The sequence below is a fragment of the Lentinula edodes genome (genome assembly GCF_021015755.1).
Source record: "Lentinula edodes strain Le(Bin) 0899 ss11 chromosome Unknown C8R40scaffold_1, whole genome shotgun sequence".
NCBI classification, from domain to species: domain Eukaryota; kingdom Fungi; phylum Basidiomycota; class Agaricomycetes; order Agaricales; family Omphalotaceae; genus Lentinula; species Lentinula edodes.
In genome coordinates, this window is record NW_025764307.1 from 1774146 (window position 1) to 1799169 (window position 25024).

The 25024-nt window shown below is 46.9% G+C and overlaps 12 protein-coding genes and 1 non-coding gene across 13 annotated transcripts; 6 read left to right on the top strand and 7 right to left on the bottom strand.

Moving 5' to 3' along the window:
* Nucleotides 1–1204: 1204 nt before the first annotated feature.
* On the bottom strand, nt 1205–2450 carry C8R40DRAFT_1164896 (glycosyltransferase family 2 protein; the record flags this gene model as incomplete). The annotated part of the gene is made up of 7 exons (XM_046230584.1): nt 1205–1424; nt 1511–1705; nt 1761–1786; nt 1919–1994; nt 2057–2091; nt 2144–2243; nt 2299–2450. The coding sequence occupies 7 exons, from the start codon at nt 2448–2450 to the stop codon at nt 1205–1207; spliced, it is 804 nt and encodes a 267-aa protein (XP_046092569.1).
* A 19-nt stretch (nt 2451–2469) lies between these two features.
* On the top strand, nt 2470–3168 carry C8R40DRAFT_46131 (uncharacterized protein). Its single transcript, XM_046235136.1, has 2 exons — nt 2470–3115; nt 3166–3168. Exon 1 carries the CDS (start codon nt 2673–2675, stop codon nt 3000–3002), a length of 330 nt encoding a protein of 109 aa, XP_046092570.1. The 5' UTR covers nt 2470–2672; the 3' UTR covers nt 3003–3115; nt 3166–3168.
* A 775-nt stretch (nt 3169–3943) lies between these two features.
* On the top strand, nt 3944–5820 carry C8R40DRAFT_1164898 (uncharacterized protein; the record flags this gene model as incomplete). The annotated part of the gene is made up of 2 exons (XM_046230585.1): nt 3944–4240; nt 4309–5820. 2 exons carry the CDS (start codon nt 3944–3946, stop codon nt 5818–5820), a joined length of 1809 nt encoding a protein of 602 aa, XP_046092571.1.
* A 372-nt stretch (nt 5821–6192) lies between these two features.
* C8R40DRAFT_t14 lies at nt 6193–6300 on the bottom strand. The gene has a single exon. It is a non-coding gene; the product is annotated as a tRNA-Leu (tRNA).
* A 301-nt stretch (nt 6301–6601) lies between these two features.
* On the top strand, nt 6602–8106 carry C8R40DRAFT_45378 (uncharacterized protein). The gene is made up of 3 exons (XM_046235107.1): nt 6602–6664; nt 6718–7427; nt 7479–8106. Exons 2-3 carry the CDS (start codon nt 6836–6838, stop codon nt 7871–7873), a joined length of 987 nt encoding a protein of 328 aa, XP_046092572.1. The 5' UTR covers nt 6602–6664; nt 6718–6835; the 3' UTR covers nt 7874–8106.
* Nucleotides 7988–9976, bottom strand: C8R40DRAFT_1078354 (uncharacterized protein). Its single transcript, XM_046227012.1, has 2 exons — nt 9245–9976; nt 7988–9194 (listed from the first exon to the last, which is right to left on the bottom strand). Exons 1-2 carry the CDS (start codon nt 9937–9939, stop codon nt 8339–8341), a joined length of 1551 nt encoding a protein of 516 aa, XP_046092573.1. The 5' UTR covers nt 9940–9976; the 3' UTR covers nt 7988–8338.
* A 1198-nt stretch (nt 9977–11174) lies between these two features.
* Nucleotides 11175–11490, top strand: C8R40DRAFT_1164901 (uncharacterized protein; the record flags this gene model as incomplete). The annotated part of the gene is made up of 2 exons (XM_046230586.1): nt 11175–11221; nt 11280–11490. The coding sequence occupies 2 exons, from the start codon at nt 11175–11177 to the stop codon at nt 11488–11490; spliced, it is 258 nt and encodes an 85-aa protein (XP_046092574.1).
* A 487-nt stretch (nt 11491–11977) lies between these two features.
* On the bottom strand, nt 11978–13547 carry C8R40DRAFT_44881 (uncharacterized protein). Its single transcript, XM_046235092.1, has 6 exons — nt 13372–13547; nt 12703–13307; nt 12573–12630; nt 12362–12493; nt 12224–12299; nt 11978–12156 (listed from the first exon to the last, which is right to left on the bottom strand). The coding sequence occupies exons 2-6, from the start codon at nt 13067–13069 to the stop codon at nt 12061–12063; spliced, it is 729 nt and encodes a 242-aa protein (XP_046092575.1). The 5' UTR covers nt 13070–13307; nt 13372–13547; the 3' UTR covers nt 11978–12060.
* C8R40DRAFT_44880 (uncharacterized protein) lies at nt 13548–15274 on the bottom strand. The gene is made up of 4 exons (XM_046235091.1): nt 15056–15274; nt 14329–14990; nt 14210–14275; nt 13548–14144 (listed from the first exon to the last, which is right to left on the bottom strand). Exons 1-4 carry the CDS (start codon nt 15171–15173, stop codon nt 13962–13964), a joined length of 1029 nt encoding a protein of 342 aa, XP_046092576.1. The 5' UTR covers nt 15174–15274; the 3' UTR covers nt 13548–13961.
* Nucleotides 15275–15618: 344 nt separating this feature from the next.
* Nucleotides 15619–16633, bottom strand: C8R40DRAFT_45343 (uncharacterized protein). Its single transcript, XM_046235105.1, has 2 exons — nt 15892–16633; nt 15619–15828 (listed from the first exon to the last, which is right to left on the bottom strand). The coding sequence occupies exons 1-2, from the start codon at nt 16408–16410 to the stop codon at nt 15793–15795; spliced, it is 555 nt and encodes a 184-aa protein (XP_046092577.1). The 5' UTR covers nt 16411–16633; the 3' UTR covers nt 15619–15792.
* A 212-nt stretch (nt 16634–16845) lies between these two features.
* On the bottom strand, nt 16846–21340 carry C8R40DRAFT_45754 (uncharacterized protein). Its single transcript, XM_046235125.1, has 2 exons — nt 20005–21340; nt 16846–19929 (listed from the first exon to the last, which is right to left on the bottom strand). Exons 1-2 carry the CDS (start codon nt 20938–20940, stop codon nt 17047–17049), a joined length of 3819 nt encoding a protein of 1272 aa, XP_046092578.1. The 5' UTR covers nt 20941–21340; the 3' UTR covers nt 16846–17046.
* A 41-nt stretch (nt 21341–21381) lies between these two features.
* C8R40DRAFT_1065147 (uncharacterized protein) lies at nt 21382–22146 on the top strand (the record flags this gene model as incomplete). Its single annotated transcript, XM_046225623.1, has 3 exons — nt 21382–21518; nt 21574–21695; nt 21755–22146. The coding sequence occupies 3 exons, from the start codon at nt 21382–21384 to the stop codon at nt 22144–22146; spliced, it is 651 nt and encodes a 216-aa protein (XP_046092579.1).
* Nucleotides 22147–22541: 395 nt separating this feature from the next.
* Nucleotides 22542–24582, top strand: C8R40DRAFT_1164905 (YL1 nuclear protein-domain-containing protein; the record flags this gene model as incomplete). The annotated part of the gene is made up of 5 exons (XM_046230587.1): nt 22542–22597; nt 22647–22732; nt 22789–22892; nt 22947–24177; nt 24269–24582. The coding sequence occupies 5 exons, from the start codon at nt 22542–22544 to the stop codon at nt 24580–24582; spliced, it is 1791 nt and encodes a 596-aa protein (XP_046092580.1).
* Nucleotides 24583–25024: the final 442 nt, after the last annotated feature.

A 25024-nucleotide genomic window follows, 5' to 3' on the forward strand; every position in this document is an offset into this window, starting at 1 on the left:
TGGTAACCTCAACTTTTTAACATCTCCTTGTCAACTATTTTTTTCGCACCTCATTGAGAAATCGATAAATCATAAATGATTTCCACTGATTGTACATATCATCTTGAACACGAATCCGAAATCATGCGGACATGCTATCGCGAAGTATGCATACTGAGTGAGATTTGGTTGAATTGATTGATTATGCAGCGTTTGTACTCCGAGTTTGAGTAAACAGTCCTAAGTATAATATTAGCATGCAGTAGATATCTGATAGATATATCCAAGCCGTTGAATCCCCCCCTTTTTCATTTTCAACGCTGCTATTCCAACTTTAGGAAGGAATTAGGCTGCATATGAGTCGCATGAAATGAACTCATTGCCATATGTTCCAGTCTGCATACACCTGGACGCCCAAACTCGACTTCAAAGTTCGGACCCTCTTCTGAATCCTGATAAACAAAGTGCGGCGGAAACGGAACGTTTGACCGTACATACACTTTCGGAAAACTCAAAGCTCTCTGCTAGTAGCATGCTCAGACATTCCAGCAGGTCCTGACAGAGTTAAGATTCGTACACAAGCATTGGGAACTGTCAAAGATAGCGCACATGACGGTTCGTATACGTAGCAAGATATGCATTTCGAAAGGAGATCAGCCAAATCACCCTTGTTCCCGTTGTTTTGTCTATAGAGCGGGTTGTTCGTTCCTTGCTAATGTGAATTCGGAGCGACATCGGCATAGGGTAGCGGTATTGTGCAGAACCCATGTTTCGAATTGGACGACAGACGGGAAACCTTTCAAACGGTGATTCAGGAGCTGGGGTGTAGACGTACCAGAAGCAAAAATGTCAAGCCTGTCCACATAGGTGATATTGTTCACCTTCGTGTGGAAATTGAATGCATCTGAGGTTTTTGGAGAATTGTGATGCTAAGATGCTTAAATGAGTGTTGTTGACTGAACAGAATACCAAGAAAAGGTCGATAGAGGCATATATATATAGAAGAAAATTGAACTGTCGTATCAGATTGAATGATAAGGACCTTGCGTCGACTATGTTATCCCATTTTTACTTTGGGTGGAAGTCAAAATGAGGACCGACATCACTTCCATTCTTCAAGAGGGATAACACTGGTATATGAGTTTATAAACCTAAAAATCATTGAGTTCATAGTACACATCACTTTAACTCAGAACGTCATGCGTAGACTCACAATCGAAACATGTTAGACTCCAACAAAAAGTCCCCAAACGCCCTTTCCATAACTCACGATCTCATCTGCTCCCAACTTACTCTCGCCATAAAGCCTATCCACGAATGTGATCGGTACCTCACCAACGGTGTACCCCAACGCCTTCGCACGAACCATCATCTCCATCTGGAAGACGTAACCTTTGGATTGGGTGACTGAGATGATATGCTGGAGCACGCTGCGTTTATATAATCTTCAAAGATTCAATAAGTAAAAGAAGAAACAGGATCCATCCATCCTCAGGGTACGAAAGTCAGTGATCGCCGTCGAGATACTCACCTGAAGCTCCCGGTTAAATCACTAACGCCAGGATTCAGCACCGTGGCTGCAAGGAAATTCGCCCCTCGTGAGACCAATTTTCGCTTCAGATCCCACCCATGCACACCGCCAGGTTTGGCATTGGCCAACGAAGGTGCCGCAGATGAGCGGTATCGCGTGCCAGTCACGATGTCGAAGTTGTGTGCTTTCTGTTGTCTGACAAAACGATAAGAAAGAATACAAGACACGAAGACATGAGACGTATACTTACTGTATAAATTGTGGAATGAATTTAGGCTATCCAAATGAAAAATTGTAGAATAGGTAAGGATCGTCAGCAATTGGCTGTCGTGATGCATAAGATGACAGGGGAACGTGAGGATAGAACGTTGCCAGGAGATAGATAGATAGAAAGGAGGATACACATACGTGATGCGAAAAATCTGCGTCCATAATGATGACGAAATCACCGCGAACGAAGTTGAGACCGTGAATGTAAGCTGTCCTGCGGGTCGATGATTTAGCAAGCGTATCCTTGCGATGAGCGTAAAGGATCCAGGCATCTACCCTAAACCTAATTTGCCTGCACGAGGTTTCAGAATCTATTGAGGGATGTTCAAGATCTATGGTTATAAGGGAAGGCATTAGACTCACAATTTTATCTTCTCCGTATGTTGTAGCTAGTTGCCTCGCAATTTCCTGTGTACCATCCGGACTGGCATCGTCTACGACGATAATTTCCCATGCAAGCTGACTATTCGAGTTCAAAGTTAACATGGGATTGAGCAAGGAGAACCTATACTACATACTTGTCTGCAAACATCTTCGCTAGCAGCCACACAATTATGGGTAAATTCTTCCTTTCATTATATGTTGGAAGTATAACGGAGTACATATGGGTATCTTGGGTAGAGAATTGGCCTTGCATGTCGAGAGCTGCACTAGAGGCAAATGGGTTCATATGATGTTGGATGGGAGGTGTTCAATTGAGCAAAAGAGTAATCCAATGCCGGTGTAAAAATTCGAATTGATGATTTATAGGAGTGCGCAAGACATTGGCTTTGCGAGTTCGGCGAGAGACTGGGAGAGGAGCGGGTTGTGACACGTATGGGAACGTGAGCTACGTGACTGACGCGCTGGCTTGTGACAGTATGTAACGCCTACTTCGTTCTGAACCAAATCTATGGCATCGTCCGCCACCAAAATATCTCCAATCGATGAGCTGCGACAACTCCTTACCTCGACCCTCCGTATCACCGTTAATGACGGGCGCATTTTTCTCGGATCTTTCATCGGAACGGACCAACCAATGAATATCCTTCTCGCAGATACAGAGGAATATCGCATAGAGAGCCTAGAGGCGGGGCAGAACGACCGCGAACCAAGCCCTGGACGCTTTGTAGGCCAAGTTTTGATTCCGTGGAAGATTATACGGAAGATCGAGGTGCAGGAGACTGCTCAGCCTCAGCCAAGGACGAGAGCGCAACCAAACTATGATGAATATGTTATTTAGCAGGAATCAGCGCTCATTTCTCGGATCAATATATCTTCCATAACTCTCTTTCGCGCGAGGGCTACCTTCCGTCATTTACAGACTGGGATGAACATGAATGAGTGTATTGATCGGTATGTCCATCGCTCTTGTTGCCCTATCATACTGATGCATTATATCAAAGCCAGGTCCGCGTTTTTGTCGGTGAAGATATCTTTCCATTTATGAATTTATACTTGGAAAGCTGAAAAGCATTGCAGACAATGTACATGCCGGGTTGCTTGGCAAAGAGCAGTGCTAGAGTATAGAAGGTGATGATGAAATTCCTTTACGGCTAAGTACAGGACCACAGGGTGTACATGCTGGAAATCCATCACTCTGAATTCTGCTTCTCTTCGAACTTGAGAATGACAACGTCCCCTCAAGGACTGACCCATCAGCCTCAACACCGCTGGATATTGATTTATAGCACCCTCCTCCTAAGGTGGAGCTGTCTAAAGTGTAAAATGAAATGTGGGGATTAACAGAGTAAACGGGACTGGCCAGCAGTCGATCTCTGGGCTCCTGCCCGCCGTCAACCCACTACTTTTACACTTGCGCCCACGTCACAGAAACTGAAATGTATTCTTGACTTGTGAGTCAGAGAAATTAAGCAGCTAGTAAGCGCGCTGTTGCGTATTTTTTGAAGTTCAGAAGAGCCGTTTCAACGTCGCGCAGTACTGAACAAAGAATGCGGTCGGTTGTCCAAGCTCGAACTTGGTTCAAGAAGTGCAACTTCAAGCTTTTGATCAAGGGCAGAGCTGAGCAAGCTATGCACGTGCGGAATGCGCGCTAAAACAGCGCTCACCTGGCGTTCACAGAAGTTGAAATCCTGCAATTATCCACGACCAGTCCACGACTCACGAATTGCGAAAAAAAAGTCTAATCCCCAGAAGACTGACGGAGGAGGGCTTTTGTTATAAATGGCAGACCTCACATCGCTAACACCTTCACAAACCCGTGCCTTGGGCCAACTACGCGACCTGACAAATGGAGGGGACGACGAAGTTGCCATGGGTGTGCTACGCAGTGTAGACTGGGACGTTCAACGAGCCGCGGAGATGATCTTTGACGGTCAAACAGGAGCAGAGAGTAGCAGAACAGGGGAAAGCAGAAACAATATCAGTAGTCGTGTTAACCTAGAAGACTCACAGGGAAGACGTTACGAGGAATTTGACGTGGACGACTCTGAACAGGGCTTGTTGAGACCGAGAGAACCAGTGAGTTATGCATTGATTCATAGTACGTATGTTTTATGGTTGATTGCTGAAGAATACTTCTCGCTTAGCCTCGTCAACCTATTTCTATCTTGAGCTTGATAACCTACCCCCTACACCTCATCTCTTCACTCGTACGCTTCATTTTCAACTTATTGCGTATTCCTCTTCCATATATCCCATTCCTATCACTCAACTTTTACCGGAGAACTCCTGGTCGTACAACTGTACGACGTGCCGGCGGAGGAATAGAACGATGGATACGTGAGCTAGAAGAAGAAACCGGTGCTATTTGTGCTGGTTCCGCGGACAATGTAGACGCGACAGGTGTACAAGTGAATACATCAGCCGAAGCTGGTCCGTCTACACTGACTTCCCGACACACCTCAGCTACTGGCTCGGGTTCAAGTAAATTGCTTCCACCGTTCCAGCTTGGAACATACGATTCCATCCTTCGTTTATGCCAATCCTCATTCCGAATTGGGTGCATAATCCTCGTTTCAGCAGAACATGATTCCACGGCAGAATTCAAGGACACGACGCTTACTAACGATGAACTTGTGCAAATTCTAGTCGATAACAACATAGTATGTTGGGGTGGTGATATACGAGATAAAGAGGCATATGAAGCGGGTCTGAAACTCGGAGCGACGACTTATCCGTTTGTCGCCTTCATAGGAATGCAGCCAAGTAGAAATTTCACGTCATCCTCTGGCTCAACAACAACAACAACTGCGAGTCAATCTACCCCTGCGCTCACAGTCCTTTCGCGGCACCTTGGGGCATCTGCTTGTACATCCTCTGCCTTGACTACGCATCTACGAGAAACACTGCTACCCAGGGTAAAACCTTATTTGGACCGCACAAGGATGCAGAGAGAGGCAGTAGAAAGAGAACGAACGAGAGAACGTGAACTACGAGAGGCTCAAGACAGAGCATTTGAAGAGACCAAGAGACGGGATAAAGAGAGGATATTGAAAAAGATGGAAGAAGAGAAGGTAGAACTGCAACGGAAGCAAGCTGAAGAAGATCAGATGAGAATGGAAAACGAGCTTCGTGAGCGACAACGCATCGAAGCGCAGGAACAGACAGAAGAACGGGATCGTTGGAGAACCTGGTTCAGGAAGGTATTACCTGCCGAACCTAATGCGACCGAAACAATCAGAATTGCAATACGTATGCCCGATGGTCGCCGACTAATGAGGAGGTTCGACATGCACGAGGATACCCTGGATACCTTGTATGCGTATGTGGATACTGAGCTAGTCTCAACTTCTGTCTCCTCATCTTCATCTTCATCGTCATCATATTCATTCGAAACGCTGCACACCCTCCTTTCTACGCGTGTACCGAAAACTAACGAGTGGTGGGGCTTCACTCTCGTGTCTGCTTATCCCCGTCAACTGATTCCTTGGTCACCGAATACTCTCTTGGGCAACATCAAGGCGGTGTCTGGGGGTCAGCTTGTTGTAGAAATAGTGAACTCTAGGGTTAATGGAGATCGAAAAAAGGCTGGAGGAAAAGGAAAAGGCAAGGCACAGGACGAAGATGAGTATGAAACGGAGAGTTCAGACGAAGACTAATCTAAATTTTGCTTTTTGGATCCGCCTGCTTTTTAGATTTCACTGAAGCCTATAAGTAGTCTAAATAGCATAAGTAATAAATAGGCCCCACTGTTGTGGGGACTGCACACCTTGCTTGCGATAAAAAATGCGGCGCACCCTATGCGCGCTGCTATCCAATTATAAGCAAGATGAAGAGGTTTGGCTGATAACCTGAAACCAAACATAGCAAAAACGTGCTTGCACATCAAGAGGTCAAATACCGAGTGGAATAGACCTTGCAAGCAAGGTGATGTGTACGTAGATCCTATCAATGCCGACAGAATAATATATGAGCCAGACCAGGGCAGGCAACCGCGCAGTTGATGAGTGTAGTAAAGATGTAAAAAGAACTGATGAGAGTGGGATTCGAACCCACGCCACAATGTGACCAGATATTTCGGCGCATCAAATGCGTTGGTCTCCTTAGTCTGGCGCCTTAGACCGCTCGGCCATCTCACCATACCTCCTGTTCAATTAGCTTTTTTTACTGCGGAAGATAAGCACACCATAACTTTCACAAGCGTTCACCTGCGTTCACACTATTTGCCAACATTGAACATTCAGTCGTGTATCAGGCATGTACCGAACGAACCCTATTGAATTAGACTTGTCCAAGGTGAGGCGAATCTTCGTGGTGAGTATTCTTAGCTATTCAGTTCTGATTTCCGAGGGTGCTGAGAGGTGCTGAGTTGACAAAAGTTGACAGTAAATAAACTCGTCACCTCCCAAAAAGCATACTTAACGTCTGTGGGTCGCAATTTCGACGTAATTTGATGGTTACAAGTCATAGATGCTAGCTTAAGATTTAAAATGCGTGAAAAAGGTAAGCCAGAATCTTCCCTCGAATACATGTTTTTTTAAGCTGTAGATGTATAGAGATGTATTTACTAGGCCATATGTGGTTGTCTCCGTGTCTGCCATAAATGCAACTCCAATAAACTGGAATGCAAAAACCCCAACTCGTCCCCCAAAGCAAAATAACGAAACGTTGTACATGTACAGTTTCTCCTCTAATCTGCAGTCCCTGAGGCTTCAGACCGGAGGGACTCCTCCTTCTAAATCTTGGTCTCTGTGCGACACTGAAGAATTACTTGATGAAGCGCTGGCCACGACGTTCTCGGGCTGCCAGGTCCTAGCTCTCGACTGCGAAGGTGATAAACTCGGTCAGCAAGGTGGTACACTCTCCATTATCTCTGTGCGAGCGCTACTACCTCCGTCCCCCTCTCCTACCACTCTCCTCATCGACGTTGTCACACTGACTCGTAGCGAATCTCTCAAACGCTTTTTTGCACTCGTGGAAAGCGAGTCAGTTCAGAAAATTGTTTATGACGGCCGGATGGACTTTTGTGCCTTTTTCTACGAGTGCGGCGTCCGTATGCGGAATGTCATCGATCTGCAACTGGCTGATATTTTATCGCGCTCTGCTCGAGGCCAGAGCATACAAACTCAGAATCGCAGGCTTCATGGATACCTTGATCCTAGTCAGGTCATCCGCGAGAGGTCAATGTATGATAAGGTGCACATGCTTGGCGGAATGGCTTCTTGCTTGAAGGACCATGTCCTCAACGCCACGCCCAAAGGTTCAAGTAAGTTTTTTCCCCATTCTATGTTGAAGTATTGTTGAGTGAACTTTATAGTCGACCACCAGGCTTGGCTCAGACGTCCCATCCAAGGGAAACATCTTTCCTACGCCGCATACGACATTGAGCTCATCGGGCTCATTTACAATGCTTTTCAACAACGAGGCTATATCAAACCGTCTCTCTCCGAGCAGAGCGAACGATACATCACTCTCTGGTCCGACATGCAACCCCAGGCGTCCGAGAACAATCTGTATCGAAGTCATCCACTTCTTCCCTTGGAGATCCTCGTGCAGGGGTACCCACAAGATAAAGAATGTAACGGATGTAAACGAAAACTCTCTCGAGGCTCATTTCCGCCGCTTGGTTCCAGATACTGCTTCGTATGTCATGCTGTGCAGGCTAACATGACCAAGAAGCGAAGAGGACGTTGGAATGGAGGTAGGTACTAGGATGCTCGTTTAGTAAGGAAAAAAAACTCCTTGCTCTTCTCGTACATACCTACTCAATATTGCCAAGAGCTTGATTTGGGAAACTAAATTCCTGTACATACATACATACATAAACAACCTTCGAAGAATCGTTGACTAGAACCTGCATATTTTGAATTTGTCTATCAGTCAATAAAACATAAAAATCATGCACGGCATAGAGCTTGAGTACGGACACATATGTAAGTAACGGAGCAAAGAGAATTGAAAGCAGCATGAGGTGAGTAAATGTAATGGTAGGATAAAAAGAATATACTACTGTAAACGTGGAGGCGTTGTGGTTATTCGTATTACAGGGAAAACGCTGGGCCGCATGAGAATAAATAGTTGATGCATAAGTGATCAGTTAGTCGTCCTAATACAACAGAAGAGATAGTTCACAGAAACCCACGTCGTGTGATAATTAGAGGTAACTCCCTGATATGCCTACATATCAAACCCTCCGGTCGCCAGCACACCGTAAAGCATTCTCGCTTCCTCGAACCTGGAGTTCCTCAAAGCGAAGTGTGCCATCTCCACCGAATCTGCTGAGAAAGACTCGATCTCATAATTTTCCCAATTTGCGGAGTTAGGGTTTTGAACAATGTTGAGTTTAATAAGGGAGAGGTAGAATCTGCAAAGATTCCGTACTCCTCTACCCCAGGTATCATCGCCATCGCTACTACCCCCAGATCCTTCGAGTGATGTTCGCTCTTTTTCTTCCTTCTCCAGTCGTTCAATACATTCGTGCATGAACCTGGCGAGGACCTGATAACGTATAAGCTTTCCTAGTGGAACGCGCGACTCGGGCGTATGATTTTCGTCGTGATCGTGACCATTTATGATCAGCAAGTGTGCTATAGCGTTCGGTATTGGAATGAGGCGAGCATCCCGTAGGAGTTTTCCCATCAAATCGAAGGTGGATAGAGAAGAGGGGAGATACGGGAGGATGTCGAGAAGATCAATGAAGGTAGAGGGAGAAGAAACAGACGTGGTCAATAGTTCCACAAACAAGGGATAAGCAACATCCGGGTTGAATGTCACGATGGAGGATAGATCGCGAGGCGTAATAATATCGGATGCAGCGAGCGCAGGAAAGATTGGTTCAAGTGTCCGTCGTTCGGAGAGAGACAGCACTCGTTCACGAGCGGCGAGTAGAAGAGTCAAACCGCGACTTATCACAGCATTTTCGAGGTCTTCTGAAGGAGTAACGAATGTAGTTGCACGAGAGGTATTTGTGGTTGAATCTGTGTTAAACAATGTGCCAGAGCCTGCGTTACGGGCGGCAGTATAATAATTATCTCTGCTGGTGCTGTTAACAATCAAGTGCTGAGATAAAGAACGTTAACATACAAGTCATTATCATCAGACTCGTCCAAAATCAAATTAATGGCTGCCAGCTTTGGTGGCAATGGGGAGCGAGCAAGGGTTGATGGGGTATACGGCCCAATATCGTTCCCGTCTCCACGTAAAATCTTCCAGAGGACCCAGACGAGCTGTTCGCTAGACGGGTTTCCTGTCACTCGAGTTACAATATTCGTCTCTGCATGGACGTTGGCTGCGCGAATTGCCCTTTCTCGCTCATTTACGAACGTCATCAATAGCGCTGATCTGAATGGGTTGATTGATATTGGGTGAGGCGCATATAGCGAATACAAGATGAATGAGACGAGAATTCTTTGAGCAACCTGGTTATTACTGGAGCGGTTGATTGTATCGGCGTTGGCGGTGGCTGAAGAAGTCTGTAGATCACCATCTAACAGAGGCAACAACGCGTCCAGAGCGACTTGGAACCTCAAGGTTGGCTGTACGAGCTGTATGAAGGCTTGTGCCGCCGTAGAGCATGGTAGAGACAGTGCTCGAGAAAGCAGGTGACGAATCGATGTCAACAAAGGGTCGAGTGGCGATGATGAGGAGGACGGAGATGAGCCGGATAACAGAGAAGGCGACATGGAAGGAGGTAGCATTAAAAGTGTTGAGGAAGAAGACGAGAACGACGAGGAAGGCATGGAAGTCACCCCATGCGACGCCGTCAACACTGTCGGCATCGTTAGTTGGGGAACACTGAGAAATGAATTCATTAGCGCCCAGATGTGTCGGACCGACCACGTGGCTAATCTAGACGTCATCATTTCCCATCGCGTTCATTGAACTTCAAGAATCAAGCTGGTATCGAGTAATATTCCAAGCCACAATCTAAATTTCCCAAAGCCTCCAAGTGTATGACAGGAATACTAATTTTTCAGCCTTTTGCGCCATGTGCAGTCAATCATAAATCAATCACCGTTGGTTCTTTGTTATCCACCATCCCCGACCACCCTCAACCACCGAAGCTGCCATCTTGATAAATCAACGTTAATTTGACCAACCTGTGTACGCACGCACCAAAGAAGTTTTCCAAGTGATTACTCAGGCTCTCAGAGCACCGTTCGCATTTTGCATATCTTGCTGGCAGTCCACGGATTTCCAATGATATCACCCTATTGGTGCTAGATATGGTGCCGTTTACTGTCCCGGTATGCGTCAAAGAACAAAGAACCTTATTTTTTATTCCTCACGGAGCTTCGAGCTGTACGAATGTGACCTGCCTCGAGGCTTACCATTTTTATACAAGTTTTCGCCTACGTGCTAAGAGGCTCCTGGTGGATTGGATACTTATTGTCATTTTACTAGACCACTGCTCAGGTTAGGATTTTACAGATTGTAAGTCTCGGAATTAATTGACCTTGCCATCTCGAGAGGGTTTCCTCGATCCTTCGCACTGGCGTCATTATAGTGAAACATCCACACCTGGGCGGGCCAGGTTCCCATGTCGGCAGGAACCAAACAGGTACTCGAGTTAACCTTTTACCTTTGTACAAGTCTGCCCTGGCTCATCGATCCAGAATACCTAGGAAATACCCGGGTGCCATATCTGGAAGCGATACTATAATTGCTTTGTCCGGATCCGGATCCTTGCAGAGCACTCATCCTATGAAATAGGGCCCATCAGAGCCTCCGGCAGCTCGCATTCGTCAAATTCACTCATCAAAAACCAATCCGATGGCTTATCAAGCATTCTTTTTGTTTAATCTTGTGTCGATGTCTCGGGGCGTGACATCTTATTGTTTTTTTTGCTCCTCCAAAAAATCATCGAACAAGATCGCCACCCCGACTTTCCGTACTTCCCTGCGCCTTGTGTCCTCTTGTGTCGTGATCCAGATTCGCTTCGCAAAATAACAATAGAGGGCCAGAAATTAATGTTGAGTTCCGTATGGACAATAAAGTTTTTCTGCGTCTGCCAATGAGAACATTGTTTCAAAGCCGCCCCCGCCTACCGAAACCGAAACAGTTTTCCCTACCGCTGGAGGTTATAAAAGGACGGTACAGTTCTTCAATTTTTCCTCAGACCCAGTCTACACTCCTCAATCGACCAAGTCCTGACACCGTCCTTTCACACTTCTACCCAATCTCAATCACCCTCATCTGAAATGGACGCTTTCAACACCATCGCTACTTTCTTCACTACCTCCGCCGCTGTCGAGGATGTCGTTGTCGAAATTCCCCGTGACGAGGAAGACTCTGGCTCCGGTGCCAATTCCTCCTGTGTCGTCGCTTAAATGAGCGCACGGCCTGGCCCTCATTTTCCTCTATTCCTATTCGTTCATCGTACGTTCTATTCTTCCTCCTCGTCCTTTCACATCTCTTACACCTGCTTTCGACAGTTCATTGCCATTACCCACTGCTGCGCTATACTCATGTGAAATCTACTGATGCTCACCGACCGACCGACTATTCTCACAACTGATATCATTCATATTTGGGGGGTTCGGGAAGGAATTTTCTGTCTGTCTGTTGAGCGAGGCGAGATTGTGCATGAACGCAAGTTTCCGAGTGGGATTATTTTATTATCTTCGATATTCTTCAGAACCCGGGTTCTTTGTTGGTTGTATCCGAACATCATCCTAGTAGAGTACTTGTACTGTACTTCATCTTATAAATCTCCTGACGCTCCATACGACTGAGTGACTCCGCACCCCTTTCAAATGCACGGGGTTAGGTTGGAAGCAATCTGAAAGCGGCCAGAACCTGTTCAAGGCATATCGCATAGAAGATGATACAACCGGAGGCGAAGTCGGTAATAGAGTATCTAACCCCATGTACATAACATGATGAAGCCGGAAATGTAATCATAAACGCGATATGCTGGTCTTCAACTTCGACGACATTTTCATCATGTTGTGTACACCAGATGCCACTAAACGATGACGATTGGTGCTCCAAATCTAAAAGAAGAATAACATAAATAAACAGGTGAAACCAATGCGAGGAGTACATCAAGATGGAGTTCACCTCGGATCGGACACACACGTTTGAGCTCAACTCCCTCAATGGCATCGTAGTGCAGACAATTCGTAGTTTGTCGCCACTAGAATAATCCCACCACGAATCTAATACCATGCACACTGAGAGGATACGATGAAAACTTACACTGGTGAGGGCGAATGATAAACAACATTGAGCGTCTGCGTAAGCCAATTGAATTCGGGCGGGAAGCTGGCAACTTCGGTTGGCTTCGAGTTCATGGTCATGGTGAGCGCGACGACAGTAAGCGATGAGCACCTATATAGCCGAGTAAGGAGTTCATGTTTTGAGCCGCAAACCGATGTTGATTTAGATAGTACTCAAATAAAACACTGACATGTCAATGAGGAAGGCAGTACATCCCCCATGCAAGATATGATAATTGTTTGCCATATCTATGAGTGGTAGCCAGTAGCAGTTATGAAGATTGAACCACAAACGGCAAGAGATGCTGTAGAGGAACTCACCGGGATAAACATCCACCTCACACACAAGTATGATACTCTGTGGATGTCCTTCATTCAAATCTCCGTCGCATGAAGGTTGAGCATCCATATTCGATTTCGACTGCAATAAGTCGCCCTGGCCGCCATGAGGGTTCGAGCAACTAATAGTAGTGACGAGCACCCTCTGGAAAATGGTCTCCATCGCAAATCCCAAAACACGATATTTTCCTTCATGGTCTAGCGTAGCAAAAATCATGACTGGGTTGTGAAAGGTCTGCTTGATGGTAGGTGAGGCATTCCCGGATATTTGGTCTAGTGGATGAAGACTGGTGCCCGAACTTATGCCTTTATCACTAGATTGTGGGGGTGAAGATGAGGAGGAAGGCATTCTGTGAGAGATATTCGCTGGTGGGATTCTTCAAAATTGAGGTAGTGGAAATTCCGAGGTGCAATAAAACTGCGTGCCCTGTATTTATAAACTTGGAGGAAGGCACTGACTACTCATGAACAAATTGGCGAGTCCATTCCAAACGAGATTGCCAACGCGTCGCTGTCTTCTTCCGCGCCATCTCTATGATAGGGTTTTAGGTTGCATGAAATGGAGGAACATGGGTTGGTTTCATTGCCTAAATCCGAGCAAGAAGTGAACCTAAATATCATGATGATGAGTTTAAATTCGAGTGTACTTACGCTAACAATCATTGCGATGTGATTCCATACCAACTCCGCTATCATTGATAATCATGTTGAGACCAGTTTGAAAAAGGTTAGCAGCATTCCTCCGAGGAGTCTAAGTGAAATGTTTTTGACAGAAGACACAACGAGGAAAGGAAAAAGGCAAGATATCGATGGTCATTAGTGGCGGCTCGGAAGGCCGATCCATTGGTTGACTTCGTGAGTATCATCCATCCCAACAGTTGAGTTCGAAAGTTTGAGATTTCGAAATAGTATACGATGAGTTCGCAGGGGAACCCAATACATAAAGAGGACAGAAAATTGTCAACAGTGGCAACAAGGTGGTAAGAGATTGGCCTGTGGTGCTTCCCAAGGCCAACATGGGAACACATCGAAGCGGGAGAAATAAGGTAGGTATATATGCACGGCGGATCATGAGAGTAACGAATCCAGTTCGTAGGTGAGGCATTCATCTCCACACTTCGGTCTTCACTACGCGGGTGGAGACACCTATTTAGCTCAACAGGATGTTGTTCATTTTATCTTCGAGCCCGAAGAACAACAGACTTGACATAACAAGCAATATGGACATACATTTCCAGCGCCTACGACCTCAAAAGCCCAGCAATCCAAATGAAAAAGCCAATGCCTACTGTCAAAATGGCTAAGTCATCAAGCAATATTGACCCTAGTTGTAAATACTTCATTCCATTAATGATGATGGAAGGGAAAGGAGGAGGGAGATGCGGAAGGGCCATCGCAAGAAGCATTGGTGGTTGGACGGCATCCTGAAAGACAAATGCATAATTCATCAGGTCTAATAACGCCAAAAGAGAAATTTGAAGAGACTGACGAAGCCGTAGAATATCCTTATCGAATATAGCGCGATTTCGAGCGTGATGAATGCCCAGAAGAAAGGCTATATAACAATATAAGCCAATGCGCGACCCTCAAATTTAGAGAGAAACGTACCACAGCAGCGACACTCCAACCCTGTATCATCTCTGCCTGAGGTCTTCTTTTCGCCAATTCCGCCCACTTCGTTATTATTCCTGACCAACTTGTCACCTCACTGACATCTGCGAACACGCTTTGCGTGCGTGGCTCAATATATATCACAAAATATGCCAGAAGAGTCCACAGCGCAACTAGATGCACCAGCGGTAACAGCTTCTGCATAAGCGAAGGTGATGATTTTACTTGGGCTCCGTTTCCGTGCTTGTCAGGAGCTTTTCCAAAGCCCATGCCAGGAGGCATGAATGGTGGAGCTCCGCCGTTTTGACCAGCTTGAGCACCCATGAGCATGGCTGCAAGTGGATTCTCGGCAAAAGCTGGATCTATGGCGCTCGAGCCTATCGCTTGCTGACCAGGGTTGACACCTCCCATGCCTGTAAGGCCGGGCATTCCAGGCATTCCGGCCATACCACCCATGCCTCCCAAGAGAGCCTGCATGAGTTGCTGCTGCTGCTGGTTGGACCATACGGATGGATCAGGGCCAGCTAGTGGAGAGGTATCCGAGTGTATAGAAGAAGAAGCAGTCGGTCGACTTGCAGAATTTCCTGCTGGAGTAGGAATAGTGGGAGTTTCATCGCCGACAAAATTACTGGTACGGGAGATACTAGGAAGTGGAGGATCTGAGATTCATCCTGTGCTTGAGTGAACAGTTCTTGGGGGTTGACAAATTATATTTCTTACTTACCATCATGCACATAAACCGGCGAATCTCCTCGGGCGGACGTTGCTAATTTTGAGAGACGGTCAGAGCCACGGCTTAAGATGGCCTTCCGTCTAGCCTCTGCACGCGCTGCCGCAGACATCTGGATAGAGGAAAAAATGACCAGGAGGAAACTTGGCAAATTGTACGTGGCAAGTGCTTAGGCGAAACGATACGAATCGGGAACGCGTGCTGATTATTTGGTCGGAACAAATCGCTGCACGTGGCTAGACAACGCGTTGGATGACTCCCCGCAGATTATTTTAGCGGGACACAAGAGGACACAAGCATACAATACATTTCATTTCTAGTGAACATTGCGATGTCATTCGGTATTTCTACTTGACTCCAAGTACAGAACTAATTCGACATTAATTCAAGCATTAGAAGCAGAGTGGATTTATCATCATCTTTGGCAACAGTGTTGATGGCATTGCCTGGCATCGCGCATTAGTTTACTATTTCGGACTTCAGGATGGGTGTACCGGTCCATCACTGCTCGGTAAAGGGAGGGATGTTCCGTCAGCAGAGTCAATGCCAAATCCGACAAGATGATGGGCTGGAGGGCTCGGGCGCGCGCGCAGAGAATCCGTGACCTCAGATATTGTTTTGCCCCGAGTCCAAGAGCGCCCGGCAAAGGCAAACATTCTGTCCTTCTTGTGACCGATGGGGGCGAGCTGCAGGAGCTCAGCAAGTCGGTCTTGAACCACATTCAGGAGGTGTCAGATTCTGATCCAATGCTTGCAAAGAGGATCTTGCTGGAATAAGTAGAGTGATCAACTCGCCCAGGGCCAAGGCCGTAATGATAAGAGAAAACACACCTGAATTATCCTTCTTGATATTGCTTCTTGAGCATCGCATAACGAATCGATCTCGAGCCTCATCCTCTCTTTTTTATCTTCCACCCGCGAGTTTATAAGTTCGTTGACAATGTCATCGACTTCCCTTAGCTTGTCCTCAAGCCGTTGGTTCTGCTCGGTTATTTCAGTATTCTTTCCGCTAAGCTTCGCGTTTGCCTTGTAGTGCCCTTGATTTGTCTTGTCAAGCACTCCTGTTTTCTCTTCAAGCTGGCCAACAAGAGACTCCCTATTCATGTTGTTGTCTTGGGAACTATGGTGCAAAGCAAGTGGGGAGAGTTTGGCGGGCTCAAAAGCGGAAAGGAGACGATAAACGCTGGAATCCTCCGGGTTCAGCAATTGAGTGTGAACAACAGCCAAGAACGGGGAGTTTCGCGAGCGAAGCAGGGTAGAGTCCTGTACTAAGCGTTGATTGATCGTTGAATGCCATGAGAAGTCAACGAGAAGAAGAAACTCACGCTTAGCCCCGCCGTTTAGTATCATAAAGGAGGATGGACTCGGAAGAAGCAAGCCTAACGTCTGCAAAAGAAGTAGTCAAATGTGTCTGCAAGACGTCCACAAATTCTCTTTTCTGGTTCCCCGCAGTGTCCTGTTTAGAAGGGCGAAAATGGACGGTTTTTGATGTCTCGGGGCTAGTGGTCACCGCGGTCACGATACACATCTGTAGGTTGGAATGGTAGAGTCAGGATCATTTGGGTCCAAGAATTCCATGGCGGTGATACTTCAAGAGATTGCACCCTTGCCACGCCCTCGACTCAAGATGTGAATTTATACTTTGAACCTGTTTTGTTTTAAAAGTTACACACATATAGGCCTCCTTGTACCCACTCGCCACGCCACATTATCTACGGTCCAGGTACATTCAAGCAAGGTATAATCCACGCTGATATATATGTTGAACAACGTGGGAGATCAAGAGATAGGTAGAATCATAACGCGGCCGAAAGATTTTTTTTACTTCGTAAGTCACTTTTCGAGTGAACTGCTAATGTCGGCCGACTTTCAGTAATCAACGACTTGAGCGAACCTCTAATGTTATGACCAAGAGTCGAAAGCTTGAGACCCGTCCCTGACAATTGCTCGGAAAGCTAATCAAATAAAGATGTTCAATCAACGCCGTTACTTCTTTGTCGTAAGGATGTTGAAACTCACTGGACGACGCCTGTGTTTTCGTTTGGTAAGGATATTACTTTCCGATTGGACTGACCCGATACTGTCTCTTGCAGAATGTAGCACAGTCGAAAGCTGTGGGCTGGCACTGTTGGAGCGATGGAGTGTGGGTCGGGTGAGCGAGCTCTTGATCGGCATTTGATGAAGAGTAATTTTTCCTGCACCGTCTATGGAGGCACGGAACAAGACACCTGCAACAGACTGAGTCCCAGTGGTTTCATGAGGTGGCACCATTGAGGAAGGCCTGTCAACGTGTCCATGCCCATCAAGGGAGACAAATATCCAGGCATCGTCTTCTTGGTGAGTCCTGAAAGTAAATTTCCGAAGCAGTGAGCTTCGGTCAGGTAATGAGGTCGAGTCTTTCTTGATGTCTTTCTTGATGTCGTCGTGGTCAATTGGGTAGAAGATGTACTGCCTCAATTCGACAGCACTCGGCGAATCGACTTTGCCATACACAAGATATTCACTGGACGGTATGCTCAGTGGCGAATCCTCGATAGCAGAGGATAATTGAGGAATCGCCACTTCAGATTCCACCAGCAAACTCGTCGTCCGAAGCCTGGTAGAATCCCAAGGAACGAAGATCAGTTCACCTTGACGCCCATAGTGAAGGACTCGAAGAGCAGCTTCTTGCTGTGATTGATCATTAGCAATTGGGGTCTCTGGAATTTCTGGTACTTGCTGCTCGGCAGACCGCGGGTGATTTTCCTCAGCTTTGACAATCATCATATTCTCCAACGCCACTTCATCGGTATTTGTCCCTTCAGTCCCAGGTATATCACACCGACGTTCGCCCGTCTTCTGCCTTTCTAGATGGGCTTCCTCTCGTTTCTTCCCAATTCTCCGACTCAGCTCCCGCACTTGTTCCTTGGAAGCTGGGGATAGATAGAACACGACCATATCACGATCTTTCCGAAGCACAAGACGCGAGACAAAAACCGCCGGACTCATCTTCTTCCGAAAAGTGGACCCTTCGCTGGCCAGTAACTCGTCCAGATTTGGAGGAGTTTTGACTTCAGGAGGAGACTGGAAGGGAAGATGCGATGACACTATCTGGCCCTCAAGCGCTGGTTTGAACACCCATGCGTCGTTTGGCGCCTGTTTTTCGAACAAGAAATGGTGCGGAAGGTCTGCGGCGCCAGCACCCGTACCCACACTACGATTACCTTGAGACGACCGTCCATCGGTATTACGAAGGGTTTTCCCATCCTTCTTGAACACCCACGATGCGTCATGACGACTTTGTCCTCCAGATACAAACCACGTCAGAGACTGACGCCTCCCGTCCGCGATATCGGCACTCGGTAACATGTAGGATGCGTATAAATCGTTGGTTCTGTCTTCTAGCAGTAGCTCAAAACGGAGACTTCCACTCCCGTTAGTAGAGCCAGTCAGATATCGATATCCCTTTGCAAGAACGAGGACGTCCGACATTGGAGAGGTAGCCGCACTGGGAGGAAGCATAGGAAGCTGCGACGATAGGGAAGAGGGAAGCGACGGCGAGCTGAAAGAAGTCGAAGGGGGAAGTTGACCAGGGCTGTGAGACTGGGGCTCCTGTGAATCCTCACTCAATACATGGGTATGATGATTCTCCTTGAACATCACTTTGAATGTGGAATCAGACCCAGGAGACTCCGAAGCCCTTTCAGCTTGAGTTCCGTCATTCAAACTTGTAGGCACCACCAGTGCCAAACTTGTAGTCGTCAGCCTGCGGATCACACGCACCAGATATTCCCGCCTCCGTTTCTCAATACCAAGAATCAAAACGACATGGCTCCCATTTTCAGGTAAGGCCCACCACTGTTCGCTGATGCCAGCGATTTGTGCCATTGGATAATTATACTCAGCTGCGGGAGTGGTTTCACCTGCAACGGCGTCTTTTGTGTTCTTCAAAAGCCTTAAACGCTTGACTTGAACGACAAGAAATGGAACTCCTGCGAGAGTGACAGTAATATGCATTCCAGGGCGCCAGGACATGTAGTGCGGGTTAGCGTTATGGTTAATCGCTACATTGGAATCACTCGTATCTGACGCAGGATTCGGCGGCTTAGCCAAAGTGTTCCGAGGTATAGTCTCGGTTCGATGGTGATCCTCCACTCCAAGTTCTTTGACAATATTCACTAGACACTCCTGGTCTTCAATAAACATCACCGCATATGCGCCAGGATGGAGATATTCCCGCCACGTAGAACGACCTCCGACTATCCGTACACGGACGTTACCCGGAGAAGAATGCCTATGCTTGAGTTCTGACGGTCCTTCCAAGAACGACTCTAAGATGATGAGATATTCAGTCTTTTCAAGGGCAACGACAGAACTCATTCCCGGGAGAAGAGGTGTATAATTGTGACAAAGTCTCGACGAAATGTTTCGGGAAGTAGAGGATGATGTTCGAATGTGGGTAGATGGTTGATAGATAGGATGGGAATGACGATGACTTTCGGGTGTTCTGGGCCTTGTTTCAGGAGTAAGCTCTCCAAGAGTACCACTTGGAGAGCCGGAAGTTGAATTTTGGATATACAAATAATTTCCTCCTCCACCAGAGCTCGCGATTTGGTCCGTCGTGTACATATCCTCTTGATTTCTGGGGTTAGTTCTAGGGTCAACAAAGCTCTGGGTCAGAGGAGAATCATTCCTTGAGCGGTGGTCTGAGGGAGCCCAAGATTCGCGGTTGTTCAAGACATTCGATACCCAGGACACGGAATGAGAATGAGAACTTATGGGGGCAACGCCGACACCAGATGCAGGCAAGTTGTGCGGCATGTCAAGGCCATTGGTGTTACAATTGTTGTGCGTGATATTACGGACGCTTTGCGTCTCCGTGAAGGAAGTCTGAAAACAAAATGCAAACCAAAGATCAGTTATTATTTTGGGACACAACCCGTTGGCAAGTAAGAAGCCACTCACCCGGAGGTTTCCATCAAGGTCGTCGTCAGTATCGGTGCCGTCCCCACCGCCTCCGTCCTTTCCCTCATCGGCTTCTTCTGCTTCCGAATCTGAGAAGGACGACGATAACAAATTCTCTGTCTGCTCAAAATCATGTTCGCGGCCCTGGTCGGGACCAAGCCCAACGCCACTATCGTCTGCGTACTCCAAAACTGCCTCTAGCGGAGAAGGTAGTGGAGTGGAAGAGCTTGACAGCTGCCTCGAATTCACAAAGCTACTACCAAAACCTGACCTGCCGGATGCCCTGCGATAGTCCGGGGACGAGATGGACCTGGAGAAGGTGCCAAAGACTGCATCGTCCGGTACGAGAATTCGCACGGATTTAGATCTACTGTGGCGGAGGGGAGCTGAGGGAAGCAGTGAAGCACCTGGAGAAATATCCAGTGCATCTGATATTGTGGATACTCCCGAAGTACTGGAAGCAATGGGGGTAGTGCGTGCCGGTCGAGGAGAAGAGTTTATCACTGAACCACCTGGGCTGAGACTACCACTGCTGTATACTGGTGCGGGTTTGCGAATTCTGCCATTCAGTGTTCGAACAGAGACAGAAGCTTTGGGGGAGGACGCGACGTTATTCCGTACGATTGTAGGTGATTTTGGTGTCACAATCGGATCAGCATTGTTGCTGACATGCAGTGAACGCTGATTGGGAATTGTCTTAGAGCTGGTGGCTGCGAGATAAAGAGTCGGCCGAGTATTGGGCTCAATGGGATTTCGACCATATTGAAGATCGTTACTGGAGCGACTGGCCTGAGGACTCGGGAATTTAAACGCTTCATTTCGGGCAGCACTAGGAGGATGTCGACGCTGCATGGTTCCTTTGTTTTGACTCCCCTCCTCCGACGTTTGGTCGCATTTTCCGCTTCCATTCTGGATATAAGTGCGCAAGCGCTTCATAGAGTAAGGTGTAAAACGGTAAGATGGAATGATTGCATTTGAAATAATAATCCGGAGACATAATTCCCTGTACGTGGAAGAATTTGTTCGATCGCATGCCTAAGGCCTAGAATGTGACCTAGATAGCTATCATGTCGTTCGCTCGATAAGGCTCCCGATGAGGTCCTCGAGTCCTGGTCGACGCGCCTTTTCCTCCTCAGGGTGAACGTGTAAATTGAAGACAGAAGCCAGTTGGATACGGTAAAAATCCTCAGGGCTGTACCGGCCTTGATACATTTATACAATAGGAGAAATGGAGGGCGGCGTATCTCATCAGACATCTCCTGTTCTTGGATGGGGATGGACTCTGCAAAAGTAGAAAGGAAAAGAATTATAATAAGCCTAAGAACGTTTGACAAAATAAGCGCCTCTAATGGGCGGTAAATCTCCTTCCTTCCACCCATGGGCAAAGTTCCCGTAGGCCCGTCACATCTATCCAAGGTTCTTGAACTCCTCAAATCCGAGCCAAAATTATCTTTATTTGGTGTCCGGTCATTAAAACTGTCTTATGCTTTTAGAAATGACCACTTTGGAGCTCGGTTAGTCTGTAACACTTATTCACAGAACGACGTCGTCTGACGCGATATTATGTAGACATTTCGTGAAAGAAGAACTACCACGGATAAAATACGCAAATCCAAATTTAAAAGTTGAGGTTGACCGAGTCCTGAAGACAAAGGAGGAACATTGGAGACCAGAAATGGAGTTACAGCTTGGTGCGTCCGTATGATGCCTACTACGAATAACAACTTCTGATTTACTCCCCTTCCCAAAGATAATGGGTCTATAAAGACTATCAATATGCACGACAAATGGTCAACAACAATTCTCCAAGAACTGCTCGACATCTCCGGCGGTGATCCATGGACGAAATGGAAACGTACCAGGTCCGAACGAGGTCTTCCTCTGTTGCCAGGAGAAGAGAAAGCTACTGCGTATGCTCCTCCAGATAGAGGCGCTGCAACGTTCATGAACCTGAAAGAATGGCGTGATTCGGCGCAGGCGAGAGCGTTGGCACAGGAGAAGGCAGAGAAAGAGAAGAAGGAGAAAGCGAAGGCGAAAGAAAAAGAAAAGAAGAAAGCAGCGGAGGTTCATGTGGCTGAATTGTCTGCAGAGGTACTGGAGAACTTACGAACGAAGACTGGAGCGGCTGCGATATTACCTTGAAATATTACACTAATTTCTCTAACTTGTCTAACAGGCAAACTAGTCTGGCTTGCCTTTCGCAGCGTGAATACCAGACTTCAACTCAAACTGGGTGGACGCTTAAACCCGGCTTAAACAGCCCTTTTATTAAAAAAGCCGCGCCTCGAGTCTCAAGAGTGTCATGCTCGCAGTACGAACGGCCATCCTGTTCGTCTATGACACATTGAGCCGCAAAAGACGGCGTATCAGAAAATCATCTGTGAAGCATAGGATACTGTTCGGCTACATACAAATGGACCTGCATGAAAATCATGTAAGAACTTTGAAATTGCAATTTATTATTGTTGGTAGAAACAGCTTTGATCACCGATAAAGCTCTTTCTCCCACCGTCACTATCTACCCGCTTCATCGCGAAATGGAAGAAGATACACTCGTCAGCCGCAGATCCCGGCGGAGCACAGCCGGAAATCGGTGAGAATGGTGCTTAGTATGAAAGTAGTAAATGTTCACCATGATTCAGAATGCAAGCAGCGTTAGCCGAAATTGCAGTCGAGGATCTATCCAAAGAAGACGCTGAAGAAGACAAAGACTTTATCGTAGAAACGTGTGTGTACCAAATCCACCTAGTGAATCTTCTGTTTCTGATCCTACGAAATATATAGATGAAGAAGATGTATTCGAATCAGATTTCGAAAGCACAGACGAAGAGGAACCTGCGGCTGCAGAACATGAACCTGTCGAAAATGAGGAAAAACAGGCTAGAAAGGTATTTATTGTGAAAGTTTTGTGATACTTCTGAGCCTTCATACCATCTCCCAAGGTTGCACGATCTCGGCTTGAACGAGCCACAGCTGCTGCTCACGCCCGTCAAAAAGTCACCTTCGATCCTACGGCGACTGAAGGCGCTTCCACCTCTACTCTTGCATCTACGTCCAAAACCAAACCTAAACGCAAGCGTCGCGTTTCCCTCGGATTCACAATAAATGCCCAGACGGGTGAAGTAATTGCGGAGAATGACCAGGACCAGGACGATCGTAACAGTGAAGCCAATGTTGAAGACGGCGGTGATGGAACAGCGGTTCAAAGGAGGAAACGGTCTAGCAAACGGCAAACAACTATCAAAAATACCACCGACACTGTCACACGTTATCTCAAATCGGAACAACAAAAGGCTCTCCAGCCTTCGCGCAAACGTAGTAGGAGTAATAAAAGACCGACACAGGCTGAACTACTTGCGCGTGCACTGGATACTGAGGAAGGAAATCTAGTGGATCATAGGGATTACTTGATGCTTGAGGAAGAGAAACGACGGACGAGGAACAAACGGGATCAGGTTACTGTTACTGGACCATTGTTGAGGTGGGTAAGTAAGGCTGAAGAGTGCAAGATCGAGATCGTTCAGGAGAAAGAGAAGGAGAAAGAGGGACATACAGCCAATGCAACACCTGGGTATGCGGACGATCCATGTCTTTCTAACTTACCTTCTACACTTTCATCCGGACGAGAGCCAGGATATACGCCTCAGTCATTCTTGCCTGCATCTGTGGCAAATTCGTCTACCTCAACGGTTCCACCAAACTCGACTTCGATAACTGTACCTCCGACAGCCTCCGCTTCATCTACTCTGATTCCAAACTCAACTCCATCGAATTGGCCACCGGCGACATCAAATTCGTCCTCATACCCCCTTCAATACACGCTCTCACCAACTACCGCTGCTACCATACCCGCATCGATGACAACCAATCCTCCAAGTACAGCAGCACGGAGCTCACAATATCCGCAATCCACACAGTTTTCAGCACCATTGGGTTTCCAACTTCCTCCAACGTCAACGCCACCAACTGCGCCCGGATCAGGACCAATACCGGAACCAGAAATCAAGAAATACAAAACCGTAAAAGTCGCTAAAAGCTATCTCGTTCATGAATTAAATCAAGACGAAGAAGATAACTCAAAGCCGAGTTGGGAAGAAACGATGGAAGCGATGTTTGGGAATCATGTCAAGTGGGGAGGGATGAAGGTTTATACCGTAAAAAATCGACCTTTGAGTGAGTATCCAATCGCTTCCACTTTTATTCGTGCTATCGACTGATCGCTGTGTTTCTTTCCCCCCCTTTCCCCTTCAATCTATTCTCGCAGCGCGCTACATACCCACTTGTCCAATCACGGGCTTACCCGCAAAGTACCTCGACCCACGCACCGGTGTTCCATTCGCGAATATTCGTGCCTACAATACGCTCAAGAAGCTCCAGAGAGAGTTTTTGTTAGCTCAGAGTGATAATGCTGAACCCAAAGACGATAAGGCCGTTGAAGAAAACGAGGACGAGGCTAGTATTGAAGATGTTTGGGATAACGAGTTGGGGTGCTACATCGGGGATTTTGAAGGCAATTTTGTACTTGATGAGATGGATGTGGGGACGGGAACCCACGGAGATCCTATGGTTATAGGCTAAGTTGTAGTACAGGCGATTGTGGAAACGTGTATGTATTGTGCACAATGAGGAGCAGTTACAGTTATGTCCCACGAAGTTTAGGTATGGTACAATGGCAACAACATCCTTCAGTAGCAAGCGCCGCTAGCAGTTCAACTCATCATGATCGATTTTTTCTGGCAGTGTAGTCGAGTGTGCAGGCGGAGTCCTCCGACTATAGGGAGTTTGAGCGCATTCAAATAATCTGTTTTGCAACAAGGCTTGCGAAAATCTGCGACATACGACAGCGAAAACTCGGAGATACTCATCTCAAAGCATGTCCTTAAAGATCAATAAAATTATCCATATTGTGGATGATACATACAACGCTAGGGCTTAAAATCCGTGTACACTTGGCCCCGATTATCTATTCATACATGCAACTCCGATCTGTATCCAAGAGATAGTGTATAACTTACACATA